The sequence below is a fragment of the Geotrypetes seraphini genome, chromosome 1 (genome assembly GCF_902459505.1).
Source record: "Geotrypetes seraphini chromosome 1, aGeoSer1.1, whole genome shotgun sequence".
NCBI classification, from domain to species: domain Eukaryota; kingdom Metazoa; phylum Chordata; class Amphibia; order Gymnophiona; family Dermophiidae; genus Geotrypetes; species Geotrypetes seraphini.
Window position 1 is genome coordinate 380,105,888 of NC_047084.1, and position 22,389 is coordinate 380,128,276.

General features: G+C 42.0%; 1 protein-coding gene across 1 annotated transcript in view; it reads left to right on the top strand.

Annotated features, from left to right (window-relative positions):
- Positions 1-22,389, top strand: part of LOC117360896 — a 129,706-nt gene that overhangs the window by 52,737 nt on the left and 54,580 nt on the right. Inside the window, exon 4 of the mRNA XM_033945533.1 lies at positions 8,583-8,688. Coding sequence (XP_033801424.1) covers positions 8,583-8,688 — 106 coding nt within the window. The remainder of the gene's footprint in view (positions 1-8,582; positions 8,689-22,389) is intronic.

The window sequence follows — 22,389 nt, forward strand, 5'->3', positions numbered from 1 at the left end:
GAAGAGCACTTTAGCCCGACGGTTACATAACAAGTTTCAAGTTTCAAGTTTATTAGGGGACTTGATAAATCGCTTAATCGGATATTCTAAGCGATGTACATTTAAAATTTACAATATAAAAACAAAAAACAATAACAATGCAATATATTACAATACATACAATTTTTAAATAATGGCTAAAATACTCAAAATTTGAACATTGTTAAACAAGAGGAAAGGAGGGATGAAATATAATTTTAAAGTAAAGAAGAAACACTGAGGGAAAATACAAAAGGGATATAGTTAAAACAGGTTTAACCAAATAAATATAATTCATGAAGTATAAAATTATGTAGAAAAGGCATCTTTAAAAAGGAAAGTTTTTAACTCAGTTTTAAATTTTCCAAGGTCTTTCTCCTCCCGTAAAGTAATAGGGAGGGCGTTCCATGTTTGCGGTGCCGTACTGTTTCACTGATTAGTTACTTCAGGGCCTGTGCTTCTTTGATCGTATCTGTCATTAACCACTCCACACACCAGCCTTCATGATGATTTTATATGCTTTTTAGAAATCACAGATCGGTTCCCACTTTTCCATGAACCAAGCTGATCTTTTTGGTACTCCTATGTCTTGTTTTTTTCAGTTGCTTATGTTCCCCTTCCATTCTACCCTCATTAGTCTGTTTGTAAGAAAGGATTCAATCCATGCTATGACATTTCCTTTAAGGAATTCTGTGAACGTCGGAGCTTATACCACCATAGCTGGCTATAAAAAAGCCTAATGTGACTTCATAAAAGGGGGGAGGGGGTAAATTTAGGAGCTCAGCATTTTTTCAATATTGAACCATAAATGAATGAATGAAAGCGGACTTACGACTGCTTAAATTATCCAGAAACTAAATTATCCAGAAACTAAATTTTGCTGCTGAATGAACTTTCAGTGATGTCCCAGTCTTGCCTTCTTTTTAAATGGATAACTTTAGATAATTATCAATTTTGAATGGCTAAAGTAATTCATATAAGTGCCCTGGACTATTTTTTTTTTAAGTGCTTATATAGTCAGCACTGCTGCCAATAGCATCCAAGTTCTGCATGTTCAGCATCACTATCTAGATTGGTAGAACACTGAATATATAAATTCACTCCTGGCTGTACCATCCCATTCTGCTAAGTGGATGATTTCTAGCACTTTCTGTGCTCCTCCACTAACCTGGTCCCTAATTATACAGATAATATCTGCCCGGTTAGCAATTTAAACCACCTAATATTACCTGTGTAGTGTTTACAAGCATATGAATAAGAGTTATGTGACTGCCACCAGCCAGCAAATAAATAATTCTGACTGAATATTGGTCTGAAAGAGGTAACATTCTGCTGGAAGCAGAAAACAGAAGAATTAATTTTGTTATACAAATTTTCAGCAGCAGCACATCTCCAAACACTACCACATATAACGATACAGTATAGATTTCTGATTCTTTTCACGTTACACCTGATATTTGTGAATTGGCACAGGGAACAAACCTATAAAGGTCATCCAAATTTGGGTGCTGAGATGCTTGGCATTGAGTATGAATTCTATAATGGCATCTGGGCACCCAGAATCCATCATAAAACACAGTGTAAGTCAGCATATGCGTGTGCAAATTTTGGAGCTATTACTAACACCGTTTAAAAGGCAGGTGTAAATGTATAACTTATAGGATATTATAAGTTACGTTCCTAAGTGGTTATGCTCTGCAATGTGCTCATCCCTCTTCCATTTGCCATTATATCGGTTGCACGCTAAGCTTGTAGGATGCTTAGCTCCCAACTGGCATTTACATGTATAAATGTTATATTCACATAAGTAAATGCTAATATTCTAAAATCTAAGAGCCCAATATTCAAAGTGATTTAAACAGATAGGAGAAGCCCTTGTCCACTTAAATTAAGCTGAGCAGGCTGGACACTGATATTCATCAACACTAACTGGTCATTTTGAAAGTAAGCACTAACCTCTAGTGGTAGTATCATGAAACTACCACTAGAGGTCAAATGGCCATTTTATAGATGGAGCCACCAGGAGTAGAAACAAGTGGTGTTTGCTACTACCCTGGCCTACACACTAGACCACCACAAAGTTTAATGTAGGTCCAGGGGATCAGGGCTACAGGTTGAGGGAAGTCTGTTCTCAGAGGGAGTGCCAGGAAGGAGGTCTCTTATTTAGGATATTCAAGAAGGAGATCTGTTATGTTGGGGTTTGTGAGGGGTCTTGGAATTAGGGTGGAAAAGATTACAAAACCCCCAATGCAAACCTGGCATTGAATATCTGGGTCTAATTTAGGTCATTACGGTCAGCATAGTAAAAAAGAATACCACTGACTTCCACTGTCTGAATATTGACCAGCAAATGTATAAATAGTGTTTACATGTAGGCTCCTAAAATTATAGAATAAGGAGGTAAATGTTTGTTACACACAGTGACTGAATTTCACCACTGTCCTTTTAACTTTACCCTCTGCTCCCAGCCCTCATCTAAATCTAACCCCAAATAAAAAGAAAGCATGAGGCAAGTCATCATTTTAAGAATAAAAGGACTTTTGTGGTCAGCACCCACTGCCAATTGCATAAGTGCATCTGAATATCAATCTGATACATTACTACCGCAGTATGAGTTGTGCAGAATATTGTCGGTTTTGCTTCAGAAACCATAACTGTCAAGGACTTAATGAAAACACATGGATCAATTTATAACTATTCCCCAGATTCCACCAGTAACAACATTTCTGGAAACCTTTGTGAACTTTGTTGACATTTTGTCAGAGAGTTATGAAGCATCATTTTACTGTTTCTGGCTGAGATCTTGAATATTCACTGAAACCTTGATTCACCCACAGTCCCAGGAAAGAGAAATATTTCTGACTGAAAGTTATTTGCATCCGGTGAATAAAGGTATTCATGTTGTACATTTAGAAAAGCTTTTCTAATCTTGTCTGAGATTTCTGAGTAGCACAATGCCTAAATGGGTTCAAAGCAACTTACAATGCAATTTAAATAGATACAATTTAATGTGGTGCAGGATGCTATTGATGGTACATTACAAAACAGTTGAGAAGATTTTTTTTGGCCTGTGTTTGTTCTGGTAAAAAACCAGAAAAGATTTAGAAATACAGCTATTGTAGTGATCTAGTGTACATCTGCAATTTTAGCCCCATTTAGATTTTGTGGAAAGCAAAATAGGATTTGAGTTATAGATTAAAGACCTTTCTAAAGTCAAGCTTAAGGTGAATTACAATTCAGTATAGAAGGTATTTCCCTGGCCCAGAGAGCTTGCTAACATGTTCAGCCCTCACCCCTTAATGTTATAAACCTGTGCGTATAATTAAACACTTAGCAAGCTAGCTGCAGGCACAAGTTATAAATACTGCCAGTTATATGCATAATTGTTAAACTAGCTATTAATTGATATTAAGTAGTAATAATTGGCTGGAATTGGTGTTAATTGACACTGATTGGCAGTTACATGTGTAACCACTTTTAGGGGCTCATTTTTAAAGAAATAAAAATGTCCAGGAAAATTGCATAAACTGTCATTTGGATGTTTTAATTGCCAAAATGTCCAGGTATCAATTTTTGAAACTAAGTTTTTGATGTCTTGCAGGGCATTAACCCTCCAGGAAATCTAAATGTTAAGGAGGCGTGTAAGAGGCGTGTTTTGGGTGGGCTCAACACTTAGATGTCTTGCAGGGATAATCGACCCCTTTTCCAAGACATCCAGAATGCCATTTAACTAGACCTGTTTTAAAAGTATCTAAGTGCCACAAAGATATCCAAACTGACCAAATGACCACTGGAGGGATGAAAGCATGACCCTCTCACTCCCTTAGTGGTCAGTGACATCCTTCCACTCCCCAAAGATATGGTTGTAACAGTACATATCTGCTTGTATGAAAGCTTCAAATGGTATGACCAGTCCTACTCAAGCAGCAAGCAGGTGTCTAGAGTAGTCTGGTGAGTGGTGTAATGTGATTGATAGCAAGAAGAGGCCCTGGAGACGTCACAACAAGTGTGGGAACACAAGTCTTTTATTGAAAAGAAGTCATTAAAATATAAATGAAATCCCAACTGGGACCCAGTTCTGGCGACAGCGTCACCTTCTTCAGGAGACAATATTTATCTGCTTCAGGGATAGAATTAGAAAGTGTTTTGACTGGACAAATAATCTACATAAAAGAGCAGGGTAACTGCCTAAGCTCCAGCAAGACTCCTTGAACCCCGATTGCAAAGAAAATTCATATTGCAACGTGAATTGGCACTTTGGAAATAACACTGAAAGAATATCTGTAGAGCTATTCTTGCAATCGAATGACCCACCTGCCAACGGATGCCCCCCACGTCAGGCAGCCCACTCCAGAACCATCCTCTACCCTACCCTCTTCCCCCTTCCACTCCCTTCTGCCATCAGATTCTTTCCTGAACTCACCTCCACCCCTAAACCCACCCGGTATCTTTTTAACAAGTTGGGAGCAGGAGGGATGCGGTTTCACCTGCTCCGAGGCCCACCAATCCAAAATGGCCGGCCTTCTTCTTGATGCATCATGTGATGTATGGGGAGGGGCCTATGGCCCTGATTGTCTCAGATGCCTAAGGCCCCTCCCCTTGTCTGAGCCAATCGGGGCCTTAGGTTCAGCCCTCTGTCTGCATCATGTGAGGTATGGGGAGGAGCCTATGGACCTGATTGGCTCAGATGCACATCATGCACTGGGAAGGGGAAGGCCCACTATTTTGACTGGCGGGCCTTGGAGCAGGTGGGACTGCATCCCTCCTGCTCCCTACTTGTGAAAAAGGTACCGGGTTGGTTCAGGGGATTGGGTGTGGGAGTGGTTCAGGGAAGCATCCGGTGGCAGGAGGGAGTGGGCATCCCTCTTGCCCTTTTTTTGTGGAAGGGGGAAGAGGAGAGGGTAAGGGATGGTTTGTGGGTGGGCTGCCTGGTACTAGGGGGGAGCCTCCATTGGCAGGAGGGAGATGACATCCCTCCTGTCATTTTTTCTCACATGGAGGGTGGGGTCAGCATGGCAGGAGGGAGTTAGACAGGTAAGCGACTGGTCTTGACCAGTTGCTTGTTTTGGATTGCTAAAACCCTTGGGGGTTTTATGTGCATAACCAAGCGATGTTAGTGTTTTTTTGGATTGCTAAAACCCCTGAGGATTTTTTGTGCATTGCCAAGCGATGTTAGTGCATAGGATTTTAGCTAATTTGCATGGCCGGATCAAAAAATGGGCATTTTGAGCCATTTTGTGCATCAGGACAGCAAAATGTGATCGTTGCTAAAGTTGTCAAAACTGGTTTAGCGACAATAACTGACTTTAGTGCATGTGGACCTCAGTATTTAGTGAGCACAAATGTCCATTAGCACTCCTCAAATTGAATAGAATCAATACAATACCTTATAGTATGCATATACTATAAGGTTCAATGCGAATTACGAAATAAGACTCATTGGATTAATAAATTACTAAAAACTTACATAGCGTGACCAAGGTATTTCTTTAAAATATATGCCTTTCATTTTTTTCTAGACAAAAGGTAAGATCTGATCCTCCTTATCCCCAAAGGAATTGAATTCCAAATATGCACAGCCGGATAGAAAAAAGACGAATAAAAATCCCTTTTTGAAAGAAATAATTTTGGATTAGGAAGAGAAAAATAAACAGATTTCTAGATGACTTATGGAATTCTTTTGAAGAAAAAGATATAATAGAACCTAAGGGGTCCTTTTACAAAGGCACGTTAGCGGTTTAATATGCTGAATACCGCACGTTAAACCGCCTGCCGCGCTAGTACCTAATGCCTCCATTGACGAGGCGTTAGGATTTTAGGCTGCCGCGGGGGTTAGCGCGTGATGAAATGTCCGACGCACTAACCCCTGTAGCGTGCTTTGATAAAAGGAGCCCTAAATAAGATGATGCTAAACCATACAATATTCTATAAACTAGAGTACAGGCTTTAAATTCCACCTGCAACCAGTGTAATCACAAAAGAGGAGTAATTAAATCAAAATGATGAGCAGAAAAAAAAAGTCAACCTAACAGCAGTATTTTTTATCATCTGCAATCTTTTCAGTAGTAATTTGGAAGTTCCAAAATAATACATATTACAATTTAAGTTGTGAAATAAATCTCTGAACCACTAATTGTCTTGCCTCTTTCAAACACAGTGGTATTTTAGGCAGGATTCAATCCCTTCCCTAACGTTTTAGCCCATCTATGTTCTTTTTTAAAAAAAATTGTAATTCTACCCTTCATCCTCCCTCACAACTCTGTCTGTGGTCAATATTTGTCGTCTATATGTTACAGTATGTATTTTTTTAAATTATTGTTAATCAGTTAGAAATTTGTTGTTTTTTTTAAATCTTTATTCGTTTTCAAAAGCCAACATTAAGTGGAACAGATTAACAAACAAATATTACAATAATCAGCACTCGATACAATCAAATGATATAATAAATATATAACACCCCCCCCCCAACACCCTCCCACCCACCCTTCCTGGATGTGCATAACCGAAATCAAAGGGAAATACGTATGTTCATTTCATACAAAATTTTGTTAATGGATCCCAAATTGCTTTGAATTTATTATAGTGTCCCAATTTTAACGAATTCATATGTTAAAATTTATAAATTTGGCATAAAGGTTCCCATCAAAAACTGTAATTTATATTATCCCAATTTTTTCAGTTTTTCATGATCAGCTGCATAGCAACTCCTGTCATGACAAGAAGCAGCCTATTCTGATTTGCATTGATTGGACTTTTGGGCATTAATGTTCCAAACAACACATCATACGTCAACGATAATGGAACTTCCATTAGAAATTTTTTATATAAGCGTTTTATCACATTTTTAATAAAACGTGAAACTTGTATTCAAAATTTTTTATTCTATGCAAATTTCTCATCAATAAAAAAGATTTTGTAGTTAAAAGTGAAAGTGAAATTTGTATTTCAATAATAAGGGGTTCTTTTATTAATGTAATGTAATGTAATGTAATTTATTTCTTATATACCGCTACATCCGTTAGGTTCTAAGCGGTTTGAAGAAAATATACATTAAGATTATAAATGAGAAGTAAGAAGGTACTTAAAAAATTCCCTTACTGCTAATGATTAGTACACGCTAAATGCTAACACACCCGTTATATTCTGTGGACGCATTAGCATTTAGCACACGCTAAGGGCTAGATTCACTAAACCCCACTTACCTTTCCAATCCGTTTTCTATCCGTGTCCAAGTCATCCCAACCGACCAATTCAGGAAGCGTCAACATGCAAATTATCTCGATCGGTGTCATGCCCCCACAGTGACTACATAGATCGCTGTAGAGCGATCCTGACACATGCGCAGACCATCTTCTTTGCCTGTAGATGGTCTGCACATCTGTTTGCTCTCCTGACTTCCCTCTGACAGCACGGAACAAAAGAAAAAAAAAAACCAGCTGCAGAAAACACTGCCGCATAGCAATCCAGTGGATAGCTATTTGAACAAGCCAGCCCCCCTCCAGCCTTGTAGCAGGAAGAAAGATGGGGGAAAGCTACAAAAGCCCCCGAGAAGTCCTGCTTTTAGCCATTAATAAGTTTACTGCTTTGGGAGGAGAAAACCACCACATTCTCAGTTTAAACTGGCACTCTTTTCTGTGAGTTGTAAACACGTGCTGTTACTCGCAGCGGAGTTCAGTCGCCGGAAGGAATCCTTCTTTTCTTCCCTTTACTCCTCCTTGCTAAGACCATGCAGCCAGCATTGGCTTCCCTGATATGCTACTGGCTTTGCACTGGGCTAACAGAGCAGGGCGGCAGAGAGCAGGATGCTTTTGATTGTTTTTTTCAGGGTGGCAGTGAAGCAGGGCAGTCAGAAAGGATGTGAGCGACTGATCCTCAGCAGTCGCTCACGTTTGGATCAGCCAGCCCAATCGATTTGTTTAGTGGATCGCTGTAGGAATGCATTTCCCCTCATTTGCATGTTGGAATCGGATCGGGTGCAGACAGGATCGGCCAGAAGGTTAGGGGTCGCAAACTGCTTGCAAACCGATCGGGACATGAGCGGTCAGTTTAGTGAATCTGGCCCTAAATCGGTTAGCGTGCCTTAGTAAGAGGACCCCATAGTAAGCTATTAAGCAAAACTCCTAAAATCTTTAATTGAGCTTCAAATTTAAATTGTCAATCATCAAAGGAGAGAATCATTCCAGCTCTAATCTACTTGACCAGTCAGCTCTAGCACCAGTCCTTGAGGCACTCTACTACTCATATTTTTTTCCTCTGAGTAAAACCTATTTATCACTACCAGTTTCTAATCCAATTTACCACTTTGTGTCCTAATTTCAGCCCACTCAGCTTATTTATGAGCCTTCAGTGAGTATATTAGATATGATTTTAATGTATTTTATTTCTGTTGTACCATGCCTTGAACAAGAGTATAAAACAATATAATTTAAATAAAAATATGCATTCTGATTGTCAGTAATGAATTTCACAACTCAGAAACCAATCAACCCCCTAGTGCCTCATTATTGATGGCCTATTGTCTCCTGTAAATGTACTGTACAATCTGTCCTATCATTTCTTTACAGATGTTGGCACATATCCCTGTTACAGATGATGAACAAGTGACTTTCCAGACATACTGTAATGCCGTCTCATGGCTATCAAAGGCAAGCCTGGAAACTAAGCTCAGAGGTAAAGTTGAGTGCATCAGCAGAGATTGTCCACTGTAACTGAATATATTAGGAGATCCAAGGCATGAGTTAAAACAGCAGAGTTAGCATATTAGATAGCTTGAAAAAAATTTTGTCTCCATTAAACAAACCCAATAGATTCATAACTAGTGGGATATGAGAGAAGGGGATGAGGAAGAGCAAAATCTAACTATGGGTTTTCAGAGAGTCAGAAAAGAGAAATGGAGATAAACATATAAAAGGGAAAAATTATCGTTATAGATAAATGCAGAGGAGGAAGGGAAAATAGAAGAGACACAGGGAAAGCAGAAGACTGATAAGTAAAAAGAAAAAAAAAATGAGACTTGATACAACAACTTGGGGAGTTTCCGACCTCTCTGGATCTCATGGAGATGAATCTGTTTATTCCCATTTTTCTGGAGTACTGGAAGTTTTTGTGGATTCATGTCCTGGAGCAGCACTTTCAGTTTGCAGCTCTTACCTTCGGGTTGGTGATGGCGCCCAGGACCTTCACCAAGGTGACAGTGGTAGTGGCAACACATCTTCGCTGTTTGAGTGTCCTGATTCACACGTATCTGGATGATTTGTTGCTCAGAGTTTCCTCTCTGGTCGAGGAGAGACAGGCGGTTTCGTAGGTGGCCCACTTACTGCAGCGTCTGGGCTGGAAGGAGTCACTTGAAGTCCACCCAAGATTTGGAGTACCTGGGGGTTCGCTTTCTCACGGGATAGAACAAAGTGTTCCTCCCATCATCAGAAAATTTGGACAGTCATCACGGACTCCTGGCCACTCAGACCCCGACGGCCTGGCAGCATTTCCAGGTTCTGGGGCTTGTGGTAGAGACAATCGTTAAGTTCTGTTAGCCAGAGCCAAACTGCGTTCCCTTGCAACAGGCTCTGTTGTCCCGATGGAATCCACAACGGGACCCATTGCCCCCAACCTTGGTCGGTGGCAGCGCACAGCGGCATGACGCGGTGATTGCATCTCTTGGCGCTAGCCAGGGGCCTTATGCTCCGGATTCGGATTAGGTGACTGTCAATGGATGTGAGTCTCTCTGACTAGGGTGCAGTTTGTAGGTCTGCTCTGGTACGAGAAAAGTGAACGCCCTCGGGACACAAGGGGTTGACTATTTGCCTGGAACCGAGGGTATTTTGGCTGCTTCTTTTCCCTTTCCAGGACCATCTCCGTCATCGAACTGTCTGAGTGTCCTCGGATATTACCTGGGCGGTGATTTATGTCAACTGGCAGGGGGGCACGAGGGAGCCCCTCCATGAGCAGGGGTCCCAGTTGCTTTTTTGCTGAACTGAAAGTCTCCCGGTTGCGCTATCTGCAATGCACATGGCAGGAGTGAGCAGCATTTGGGCAGTCTTTCTCAGTTGTCAGACAATAGACCCCAGACAGTGTGTCTCTCTCTAGGAGAGTGTTGGAGTGCATAATGCACCTCATGGTGACTGCGGCAAAGCCTTCAATGATGGTCTGGACGCTATGGTGCAGTCCTAACCACAGGAGGGCCTTCTTTATGCCTTCCCTACATGGCTCATGTTAGGGCGTCTGATGTGTCGTATATCAGTGCACCCTAGAACTATGATCTTGTTGGCTGAGATGACCATGGTATGCTGACCTAGTGTGGCTCCAGCAAGACCGGGGGGGGGTCTAGTTTACCCTGTTACCCTCGGCCCCTCTCTTAGGGGCCAATCAAATGCAGAACCTGGGCCTCTTTGGTCTTGCATCTGGCCTTTGAGATCGCGGCCTTGTCGGCTCGGGGCTGTTCTATTGCGGTGATAGCTGTGCTGCCTCACAGCACGTTGATAGGTTACAGTGGCAACCTATTTGGAAGTTTGGTGGTGCTCCAAATTTGGTGCACTAGCCGTCAGGAGGATTTTTTTTATTTTCTTTATTAAATTTTTACATAATTTCATAAGATTATTCTTGTTTAAGGCAAAACAGATGGAAAATCAATATAAGAAACATATACACTTATTCAATAACTATCTTAATCTTTTATAGACCATAATAAAAAGGGGAAGAGTGCTCTTGCATATAGGTCCTTCCTCCCTCCGAAAGTGGTTTTTGTTTTATATGTGAATCAAACAGTTCACCTTTCAGCATTTGTTCCTTCCGGTTCAGGCCCGGGACTAGGTTCTGCATTCCCTGGATGAGCGCAAGCTTTTGCAGTTTCGGGTCTCGGACCATCGGACCACCTGTTTGTGTGGTGGGTCCTAACCGCAAGGGCTAGCCTGCCTTTGGGGCTTCCATTTCGAGATGGATTTGAGTGATCGTTTCTGCAGCTTGTGTAGTGGCAGGAGAGAAGCCCCCCCTCGGGGTGGGGGCTCATTCTACCAGGGGGGTTTCCTCCTCCTCGGCCGAGTTGTTGGCGGTGCCTCTGGATGAGATTTGCAAGGCTACTATGTGATACTCTCTGCACACCTTCTCCAGGTTTTACAGGGTTGGTGTGGCGGCCAAGTGGGATGCCACTTTTGGTGCTTCAGTGTTGGCAGCAAGCTCATCAGTCCACCCTGAATTTTCGGGACTGCTCTATAACGTCCCACTGGTCCCAGAATTAAGTGGGATTATACAAGAATGAAAGATTAGGTTCTTACCTCTGCTAATCTTCTTTCTTGTAAATCCAAACTTTAGTCTGGGAACCCGCCCTAAGTATGTCTGATTCACTGTTCATCTGCATAGAAATACTGGTAAGCTGGATTTATGTTTCAGCCAGCCTTTATAAGAGTACCATCTGACTAGATGTAGCACTATATCTGGGGGGTCCCTGGGTTTGCACCTCCTTCTGACAGTGTAGGCTATGTCTCCCTATAGCACTGTTTTGTAGTTCAGGTTCTAATACATGATAACCTGTTTTACAGTTTTCATTGTTGCTGTTTTGCATATTTTACTCTGAGCAGAATTAATTATTTGGTGGCGAGTTCCCCGTTTCCCCCTCTCTCTCTTATTTATTATTTCTGTAGATGTTCCTGGCTGCTTGAAGACTGACTGGAATCTACTGGGCATGCTCCAGGATATGCTAGCAGAGAGGAGGGACTATGGCTTCAATCATCTGAAGCTTTCTACAGTGCCTAGCTGTCAGAGATGCATAAAACCCACTGGTCTCGGAATAAAGTGTGGATTTACAAGAAAGAAGATTAGCAGAGGTAAGAACCTAATCTTTTGATGAGGAAGTTCTGAGGACTACCAAAAGATTTCAAGCATACTACTAGTTTTATAATCCGCCTTGACCTGCCTTTTCAGACTGAGTATTAAACATTAAAAATTAATACTCATATTGATTCTACAACACTGCAAGGATATATTTTTAAAAATCACTTTATTTTGCATTTTCCATAGATAAGACACATGAGTAACATACTTAAGAGATTGTTTGCAGTTACTATATCAAGTGGGCAAGATTGGATTTGAAGGGCATTTCAGCCAACTGTTTGCGGGCTACATGTGACCCTGGAGTCATGAGTTGGAGACCACAGAATTAGGGGGATAAGGCGTATATATTCTTTGTACAGAGAACCTAGTGCTTTTACATGATTTGCTCTGAGCCTTTGGGGACACTAAGGAGCATTTTGAATAACAGTGCTGTTCTTGAGTGAACTGCTTCTCTGCTTTCAAGCACTCTGGAGGACTGATTCAGATAACTTTAGCAGCATGACAGTTTTGCATGTGCTGCCAAATACATTATACTGATTAAAGTGTGAAAAGAAATAATTTGCAAATAGGAATAAGAAGAGTGAAATAAATTATATTGGACACAGATGTCAATAACAAGGACAGTTCCCAGGTTCTGGTCCTAGTTCTTATTGTCCTGGTCTTGCTTGGTGGAAGACTTCAACATATTGTAGTTTGCTCTTTCTTTTGACATTATGCAGAATTTTTCTTTCTCATTCTTTTGTGAGAGATAGTTGCTACCCAAGATTCAAAGAGATTTAATAAGGCAGGAGAGTCTCCTGCCCAGTTAAATTGCTTCTTCCTGACTATCCACTGGCATTTAACCAAACTGGCATTTAACCAAACTGAATATCAGCTCTAACTGCGCTGTCCAATTAGTTTGATCAAAAACAATACTTAATTGGTTAGCAGTCATATTCAGACTGCTAACCAGTTAAGTAAACAAATAAAGTTAAAACAGCCAAAAGGAGCTCCTAACTTTATCTGCAGAACTAAATTGCACAGTCTGCATATCGGCCGGTGCCCAGTTAACTCCCGTATAGCAATGTAGGAGATTCCTACTTCCTTCTCCCTTGCCATCTCCCCCTCCCACTGAAACCAATAAGCCTTAGACCTTCCTCATACCCCACTCTCCCATCCCTGTAGGTCCTTGAGGCCTACCTTTTTCAACTCTGGTGATCTGCAGCTCCATTCTCAAAATGGGCACTGAAACCCCTAGTGGCAGTCTCATGGTATTGGAGTGGATGGGGGAATCTGCTTGTACCCACAGGAATATTGTTTTGGGCCTGCTTAGGCTCCAGTGGTTTCCCTATGCCAACTTAGCCCCAGAAATTTAATGCCAGTACCTAGACATGGCTTGGTACTAAATATCCTGGACTTATTCTGCCTGCAGCAGTCAGCGTATAAACAAAAAAACATTGACAGCCTTGGACTGAATATCGAATGGTTGGTTTTCTTTCTTAACTTTCTAGAATGTGTCTCTCAGGGCCTAGCTCAGTCTTCATTGTATAAAAAAAAAGACAAACTTTAATTAACTATTTTCTATTGTACAATCCTTTTGCCATAGTTTTACATAGTAACATAGTAGATGACGGCAGATAAAGACCCGAATGGTCCATCCAGTCTGCCCAACCTGATTCAATTTAAATTTTTTAATTTTTTCTTCTTAGCTATTTCTGGGCAAGAATCCAAAGCTTTACCCTGTACTGTGCTTGGGTTTTAAATGTGAATTGTTTTACAAGAGGTAGAAACTTGACTGTTACAGCCTACAGCATTAAAAAGCATAGTAGAGCCTAGTTCACTCTTCATTCCCACCCACCCTTAGCACATTTCTTCACTTATAATCTTAATTTATAGTTAATTAATCTAATTTAGATAACAGGAGGAGTGTTTATTACAGACTGTTATTACATTTCATTACTTGCTAAGAATCAAACACTAAAGAATATAATATAATCCTAAGGCTCTTTATGTTATTCTAATATTCCTAGTACCTTAACAAGGTTTAATTAAACAGCTCAATAATACTAAGATGCAGATGGTAGTCCAAAAGCAAGAGAGGAGTGCTATCCAATTTTTTGCACTGAGTGTCACATGTATAATTATCTTCCAGTTGGCAAGAGCTGATATATGTATTCTTGATGCAAAAAGTTCCTAGTTCTCAGAGAATGCTTCTGTTCTCTTGAGGCTAGAGTAGCAGACTTGGGAGAGCTGAGGGAGACAGGTACGTAGAGGATAGCTACAGGGACGTTGTAGAGAAGTCCCACCTTCAGTCTGGCATCCCCTGTGCTGTTTTGGAGGAGAGAGGTCTCCTAAAAGGAGAGTATCACCCTAGTGAGGTAGGAAATAATACTGTAGCCAGGAACTGCCACTAGGGATGCAATATCCTCTCGCACCGAGGATATGTCTCCAAGGGCCTCTGCCCAGGAGGGAAGAGTTAAGACAGCTGTTTTACATTACATTACATTAGTGACTTCTATTCCGCCTGTACCTTGCAGTTCTAAGCGGATTACATTAGAAGATAGCTGGACATTTCCAGGAAGTTACAATTTAGGAGTTGGATACATAATAGAGGCTTTGAGGAGAAATTGAAAGAAGGGTGGAGATTTGAGGATTACATGGTAGGGAAGTTGCAGTTTAGTGGTTGGTTACATGATAGAGTCATTGAGGAAATATTAGAAGAGGGGTAGGAGGTCAGCTGGAAATTTGCATGGAGGGGGGAGGATGCGGTGGAGGGGGGATAAGAAGACTGGAAAGATTTTTTGAATAGCAGAGTTTTGATTTCTTTTCGAAATGATTTAAAGTCACTTGTAGTTGTCAACAGGTTGGAGATGGAGGAGTCCAGCTTCACTGCCTGCGTCGCTAGGAGGCCGTCATACATCTTCTTGCGCTGAGTTCCATTGAGTGGTGGGTAGGAGAATGGGATCTGGGTTCTTCTTAGTCTGGATGTGCGGTTTCAATTTAAGCAGTTGTTTAGGTAGGTGGGTGCAGTTCCGTTTATTGCTTTGAATAATAGACAGTAAAATTTGAATTGAATTCGAGCTCTTATCGGTAGCCAGTGTGAATCTATGTAGGCATTGGTGATGTGGTCAAATTTTCCAAGTGAATAGATCAGTCTGAGGGCTGTATTTTGAATGGTCTGTAGTTGATTTATCAAGATTGTGGGGCATGGTAGGTAGAGGATATTACAGTAGTCCACTAATCCTAGGACAAGAGATTGGACTATGATCCTGTAATGTTCTTTGTCGAAGAATTTTCTTATTTTTCGTAGGTTGAGCATGGTGAAAAATGCTTTTTGAGTAGTTTTGTTGATTTGGACCTGCATTGTGCAGCATCTATCTATCGACACTCCAAGGATTTTGAGAGAGGGCTGTATGGGGTATTTGGTGACGTTTATTTCTAATTCTGTTATTGATGGGGTTTTGTCCTTTTCAAGTAGTAGAAATTTTGTTTTGTCCGAGTTCAGCTTCAGTTTGTGGTCTAACATCCATTCTTCCACTGTTTCCAGTGTTGTTTATAGGTTGCCTAATGAGGTGGGGTCTTGGGTGTCGAAGGGGAGGAGTATGGTTATATCATCTGCGTAGCTGAAAGATGTTATGTTTAGGGTATCTAGAGTGGTACCAAGGGAGGATATGAAGAGGTTGAAGAGCATGGGCGACAGCGGTGACCCTTGTGTAACTCCACAGGGGTTAGACCAGAGGTCTGATTTATGATCATTTTTAGTTGGTGATTCTATCATTAGGCATGTATGAGATTGGCTGGTGGATATGAGAATCACTTGGTCACTTGCCAGTCTAATGCAAAGGTGGTAGACCTCATGCATTACCTAGATAGAATTTGAAATAGTGCTGGGGAGGAGTCAGCTGTCTTGTTACATGTAGGTACCAATGATATAGCAAAATATGGGAGGGACGTTCTGGAAGCCGAATTTAGGCTGTTAGATAGGAAGGTGAAATTCAGATCCTCCAGGGTAACATTTTGGGAAATACTGCTCATTCCACACACAGAAATCTCAATGCGTGGTTGACACAATGGTGCAGGAATGAGGGATTTAGATTTATTAGGAACTGGACAACATTCTGGGAAAGGGAAAGCCTATTTCGAAAGGTTGGACTCCATCTTAATTGGGATGGAACCAGTCTGCTAGCGCTAACATTTAAAAAAGAGATAGAGAAGTTTTTAAACTAAGAGGGGGGAGGGGAAATCTGACAGTCACTCAGGAGTGGATAGTTTGATGTGGAGTATCCTTGAAGGATACTATTGAAACAGGATATTTAGGGAATCCCAATTGAGAAGTTTCAATAATAGTGAAAGAAAGTCAGGAGTGTTTAAGAGGAAAGCAGAGTAAACGACACAAATTATCCCTGTCAATTTCTAAGCAGCTGTAGATGCAAGGAACGAATTGGGGACTTCTCCTGCCGGGGGTTGCTCGAAGGGTTCCAGCAGAAGAGAGTGGACATCCCTCCTGCATGTGGTGGTGGTGGTGGTGGGGTTGGAGGTTCCCTGCCACTTTCAGCTGCTGCTGAGTTTATCGCAGCAGGGAGATTCCCTTGCTGTGATCAGCTCAGTGGCAACGGGATTCTCGAACTGGCACCTATTAAATAGACGCTGGTTTGAGAATCGGGGTGGTTAGGTGGGTTTAGGCGGGATTAGATAGGGTTAGGCATCTATCCATCAAGACAGATGCGATTCTGTATAGGACACCTATGTGCGATTCTCAAAATCCATTTAAATAGCTGCTGAGACCGGGCGTCCTATACGGAATCAGGCCCTTTATGTTTACAAGGCCACCCAAAACCTCCTTTGTGTCAGTTTTTGTCTTTTGAAAATGAGCCCCATAGTGAAATTAGAAAAGATTCAAAGAGCAACCAAAATGTTAAAATGGATGGAACTCATCTCGTATGAGGAAAGACCAAAGAGGTTGGGGTTCTTCAGCCTAGAAAGGAGCTGGCTCAGTGCTGACTTCTCAGGAAACATGCATTTATCAAACCAAAATCAATCTGGACTCAGTTGGCCATTTTGGTGTCCATAGATAATCTCAGGCCAATAGCACAAAGGCAGCAATACATTTGGATGTCTGCCCTATCAATTTTTGATGGTACTAAATGTCCACACCAATGTTTGTCATATATAGTACACTCATAAATTGTAATATTGTATCATCTATACACATACTTTAGTGTTTTGCCCATCTATACACATACTTTAGTGTTTTGTAAACACCCACTGGCAAATTATGCGCCATCATGTCCTGGCATGTACGTTTTATCTAGTTTGTGTTGCATAAAGGGTAATTTTTGTGTATATGTTGTCATAATTGCTTATAATATCCTGCGTAAAGTGCATGACCCTTTATAGAATACCCCACAGTATGTGCCACATTAGTGGCGTTGTAAGGGGGGATGGGGGATACACCGACCTGGGCGCCATCTTAGTCGGAGCGCCGGCACCTCTCTGCCCCCTCCCATGCCATGCTTGCGCCCTTCCTTCCTTACCTCCGTCAGTGCAAGCAACTAATAATAATAATTTATATACTGTAGGGCCGTGAAGTTCTATGTGGTTTAGGAAAGATTTAAAAAATACAATTAAAAGAAAAATTAGATAACCAAATGATTAGAAATAATATTGTAGTGGTCTAAATGGTTCATTAGGCTTACAATATCCATGCCAGCTAATTACCTAGATATTTCAAGAACAAATATGTCTTTAAATATCTCCTAAATTCCACATAGGAATTTGAAAGCATGATCAGATGTTCCAGATCCTTACCCCATAGTGCCGCTTGATATGACAAAAGATATTGATTATGATTTGCAACTTATTAACAGGCAGAAAGACAAAGTTCAAATGTGAATTTCTCCTGTGTTTAATTGGTTGCAAAAGAAAAGAACTCGATTATATATTTAGGAGTTAGGCCAAACAAAGCCTTGAAACAAAAACAACCAACCTTAAACTTAACCTGCGCCTCTACTGGCAACCAATGCAATATCCAATAAGAAGGTGTTATATGGTCGTATTTCTTCAGCCCAAAAACCAACCTGACCGCTGCGTTTTGAACCATGTGCAGTCGCTGCATTTTTCTCTGAGATATTGCCAAATAGGCAATATTACAGTAATCAAGCTGACTGAGTATAAGAGACTGCACCAAAATTCTGAATGGCTCCCTTTGAAATCACTTCTGGAATTGTGGGGCCAGGAAGTGACGTCAGAGGGAGAACCAATGCCAGCGCGAGCAGCAGGTCAGTGATGCTGCTCATGCCGGTGAAGATTGAAAGAAGTACGAGTAGGAAGGGAGGGCACAAATGTGGTTGTGGGGGTGCAGATGGAGCAGGAGGGTTAGTGCGGAAGGAGCGGGTGGTGGGGGAGGAGGGTTCGGGGAGGCGCCATTGCCCTGAGCGCCTCCTACACTTGCTACGCCACTGTGCTTTATTATTCAGTGTGACCAAGAACGGGCAATACCTGGATGCAGTGCTGACATTAATCATTCAGTATGTCCCTGTACCGAAGTATCCTTACATTGTATAAAGCAGCCTGTAGTGTCAACAATAATGTGGAACATTTCATATGGCGAGCAATCATATGATAAGTATCTTTTGCATGGCACTTAGCGGTACCTAACACCTAAGTAGGCATTTCTATGGGCAGACTGTGAGTTAGGCACTGCTAAGCGCAATTCTCCTAAAACTTAGGCACCTGAAATCTAGGCCTTTAAAACCCTCACCTATATTTCAGACGCCTAAGATTTACATAGGCGCCACTAGCTGTGATTCTGTTAACGGCACCTAAGTGTGATTGACACGTGGCCGCGCCATTTTGTAAGATGCTGGCCAATTTAGGCGCCATTTATAGAATCAGACTCCCACCCATATATAGAATTCCCCCAGTAATGTACACATAAACCCTTGAATTCTATAAAAGGCGCTAAAAATTGCATACACAAATTTGAATGATGAGCCAATGACCACTTATTACGATGTTAACAAGCGATTAATGGTGCTAATTTAAGCACGGTTTCAAAAAGAGAGCGCAACCATGGGAGGGTCCTGGGCAGATCAGGGGTGTTCTTGCAATTTCCATGTGCAGTTGAAGAATAAGGGGGGGGAGGGATCCATGCCTAATTTAGGCATGAGGATTTATACCATAGAAAGAAACATAGAAAGATGACGGCAGAAGTCTGCCCACTCTACTGTCCCACCCCATCAAGTCAGAGTGCTGCTCGACCCACGTAGAGATCCCACGTGGATGTCCCATTTATTCTTAAAGTCGAGCACGCTAGTGGCCTTGATCACCTGCACCGGTAGTTTGTTCCAGTGATCCACCACCCTTTCTGTAAAGAAATACTTCCTGGTGTCACCACCAAATCTCCCTCCTCTGAGTTTGAGCGGGTGCCCCCTTGTGACTGAAGGTCCCTTCGGAAAGAATATGTCGTTTTCCACCTCGACACGACCTGTGACGTACTTAAATGTCTCAATCATGTCACCCCTCTCCCTGCGCTCCTCTAGAGAGTAGAGCTGTAACTTGCCCAGTCTTTCCTCGTATGAGAGACCCTTGAGTCCGGAGACCATCCTAGTGGCCATTCGCTGGACCGACTCAGCTCGAAGTACATCTTTACGGTAATGTGGCCTCCAGAAATGCACACAGTACTCCAGATGAGGCCTCACCATGGTTCTGTACATGTTGTAGTTAGCATAAATGGCCGTGCCGTGATGCCCAGTGCTAAGTGCAATTCTATAAACAGCACCTAACTTTGAGTACCGGTGCCACATTTTAAGTACCATTTATACATTCTGCTCAAAAATGTTTGTACTTAGGTTATAGAATGAGTTGATAAATATTGCTATTAAATGTATAAGAGCCAACCCTGTCTTTCCCCTCCCTCGGCCTCTAATATAGATAAAAATTGGCTATTTAGCAGGATAAACAGCATGACTTTTTTTTTCTGTAGGAGGCTGAAAATACATGCATGAGCAACTATTTGTTTGCCACCTGCCAGAAAATGCATAGCTCACTTTGAACATCAGGGCTTTTTTTTATTTATACTTTCTTTTTATAATTGTATGATAATTATAGGCATAATTACATCATTGAAAATCCAAAAGGGATCAGCAAAACCGACAAAAAAAGCAGTATGAAATAAATTGTAACTCATAAAATAAATGCAATATTAAATTATGTTAATTAGATATCTAAATGCAGGAAAATGCATCTTAAATACAAAACAACCAGAGAGATTTATATACTATAATGCAGTCAGGTAATTAGGCAATAACACTGTTGGAGACATCAAAAAGCCTATCTAACTCTGAATGAGTATTTTTCCCTTTGATAAAAATAGAAAGCTGGATCTGGATCAGTACAAACTTAGGACATCTTTTGTCAAGTTGACAAGAATGGACCAGTGCAGTAAATGTACCAAAGCCCATAGGGATTGAATGGGCTTTGTGGATTTGCTATACAGCACATGCTACCGCAGCTTAATAAAAGAAGCCCTCAAGTTTTCCCTTAAAGTTTAATACTGCACTTTAAAAGATATTTCAAGATAAATCAGTCACTGAAATTAATTACTGGTTCTTGTAACCTCAAAAATCCTCTCTACTAATCCAGGTTAAGAAAGTAGCATGAGGAAGGTTATAGGGCACAATATTCGGATAGGGTGGTTAGAATCCCTCTAATTGTCTTGACATTATCCAGACCAATGGTGAAAATTGCTCTGTTTTGGTACTATCTAGATCAGGGGTAGGGAACTCCGGTTCTCGAGAGCCATATTCGAGTCAGGTTTTCAGGATTTCCCCAATGAATATGCATGAGATCTGTTTGCATGCACTGCTTTCAATGCATATTCATTGGGGAAATCCTGAACACCCGACTGGAATATGGCTCTCGAGGACCGGAGTTCCCTACCCCTGATCTAGATAGTGGTGGTGAAATGTATTTATTTTGATTTATTTCCCACCCTCCCAGAAAGCTCAGGGTGGGTAACAGTTGAACAAACACAGTTTCAGAGAGCCTGGTAATAGGACCGGTGGAGTTACAGAAAACAGGGGGAACCTATGTACAATATTAAAGGCTATTACCGTATTTTCACGCATATAACGCGCGCGTTATACACGATTTTACAAACCGTGCATAACCATGCGCGTTATACGTGTGAGCGCGTTGTACAAATTTTTTTTTCATTCTGATTCGGCATCCTCCCCCCCGCTCGCGTCACCCCCCACTCCCCCACGATCCTACATCCCCCCCAGCACCACAAAGACAACTCTTACCCGATTGGGCACCGGCACCAGCACCAATGCACAGGATGTGCCAGTGCCCGAAGATCCTCCCTCGTTGGGTTGGCCTAGGCTGGGCGGTGCGAGAGAGATCCTCCTTCTTCCTGTGCCGGGCTGGCCTAGGCTTTGAGCATTTGCGCATGCTCAAAGCCTTCTGGTCTCGCTCTCTCCGAGATAATCTCGGAGAGAGCGAGACCAAAAGGCTTTGAGCATGCGCAAATGCTCAAAGCCTTCTGGTCTCGCTCTCTCCGAGATAATCTTGGAGAGAGCGAGACCAGAAGGCTTTGAGCATGCGCAAATGCTCAAAGCCTAGTCCAGCCCGGCACAGGAAGAAGGAGGATCTCTCTCGCACCGCCCAGCCCAGCCCAACCCAACGAGGGAGGATCTTCGGGCACTGGCACTGGCACATCCTGTGCATTGGTGCTGGTGCCGGTGCCCAATCAGGTAAGAGTTGTCTTTGCGGTGCTGGGGGAGATGTAGGATCGCGGGGGAGGGGGGATGATGCGAGCGGGGGGGAGGATGCCGGTTCGGAGTAGACGGGAGGAGGTTTTAGCATGCGCGATATACGCATGTGCGCGCTATATTAAAATTTTATTACATAAATTTATGTTCCCCGCGCGCTATACCCGTGTGCATGTTTTACACGGGTGCGCGGTATATGAGTGAAAATACGGTAAATGTATAGATTCTGTAGACAGTGGATCTAAGTACAAGGTGAGGCTAACATGTTATCATGTACAAAAGTGGGACAAAGGGCATGCGTACTTTAGGGGGAGGGGACTAGTGTCCCTCTAATTACCTTGGCACTATCTGGATAGTGGTGGAGCAAATCCTAATTATATTGGCATTATCCAGACTGATGGTAAAAATCCCTCTAATTTTCTTAGCATTATTTTAGTGGTGGGGAAAATCTCTGTTGGCAGTGTCTGAATAGTGATGGTGAGAAATCCCTCTAATTGTCTTGGCATTATCTAACATGATGGTGAAAATCGTTCTGTCTTGGATAGGGTTACCAGATGTCCGGATTTCCCTCTTTTTGAGGACTCTCTCAGTTCGGGTGGCTTTTAAAATTTACAACTTTTGTCCGGGGAAACAGAACATCTAGTAACCCTGCACTCGCACACCTATCTGGAGTCTTCCTCCCAACCCCCCCAACCCCAATCGTGCATCTATACAGAGTCCTCCTCCCTCTCCTTCCCGCCCCTTCCTGCCACGCACCTATCTGGAGTCCTCCTCTCTCCCCCCTTTCCGGGATCTG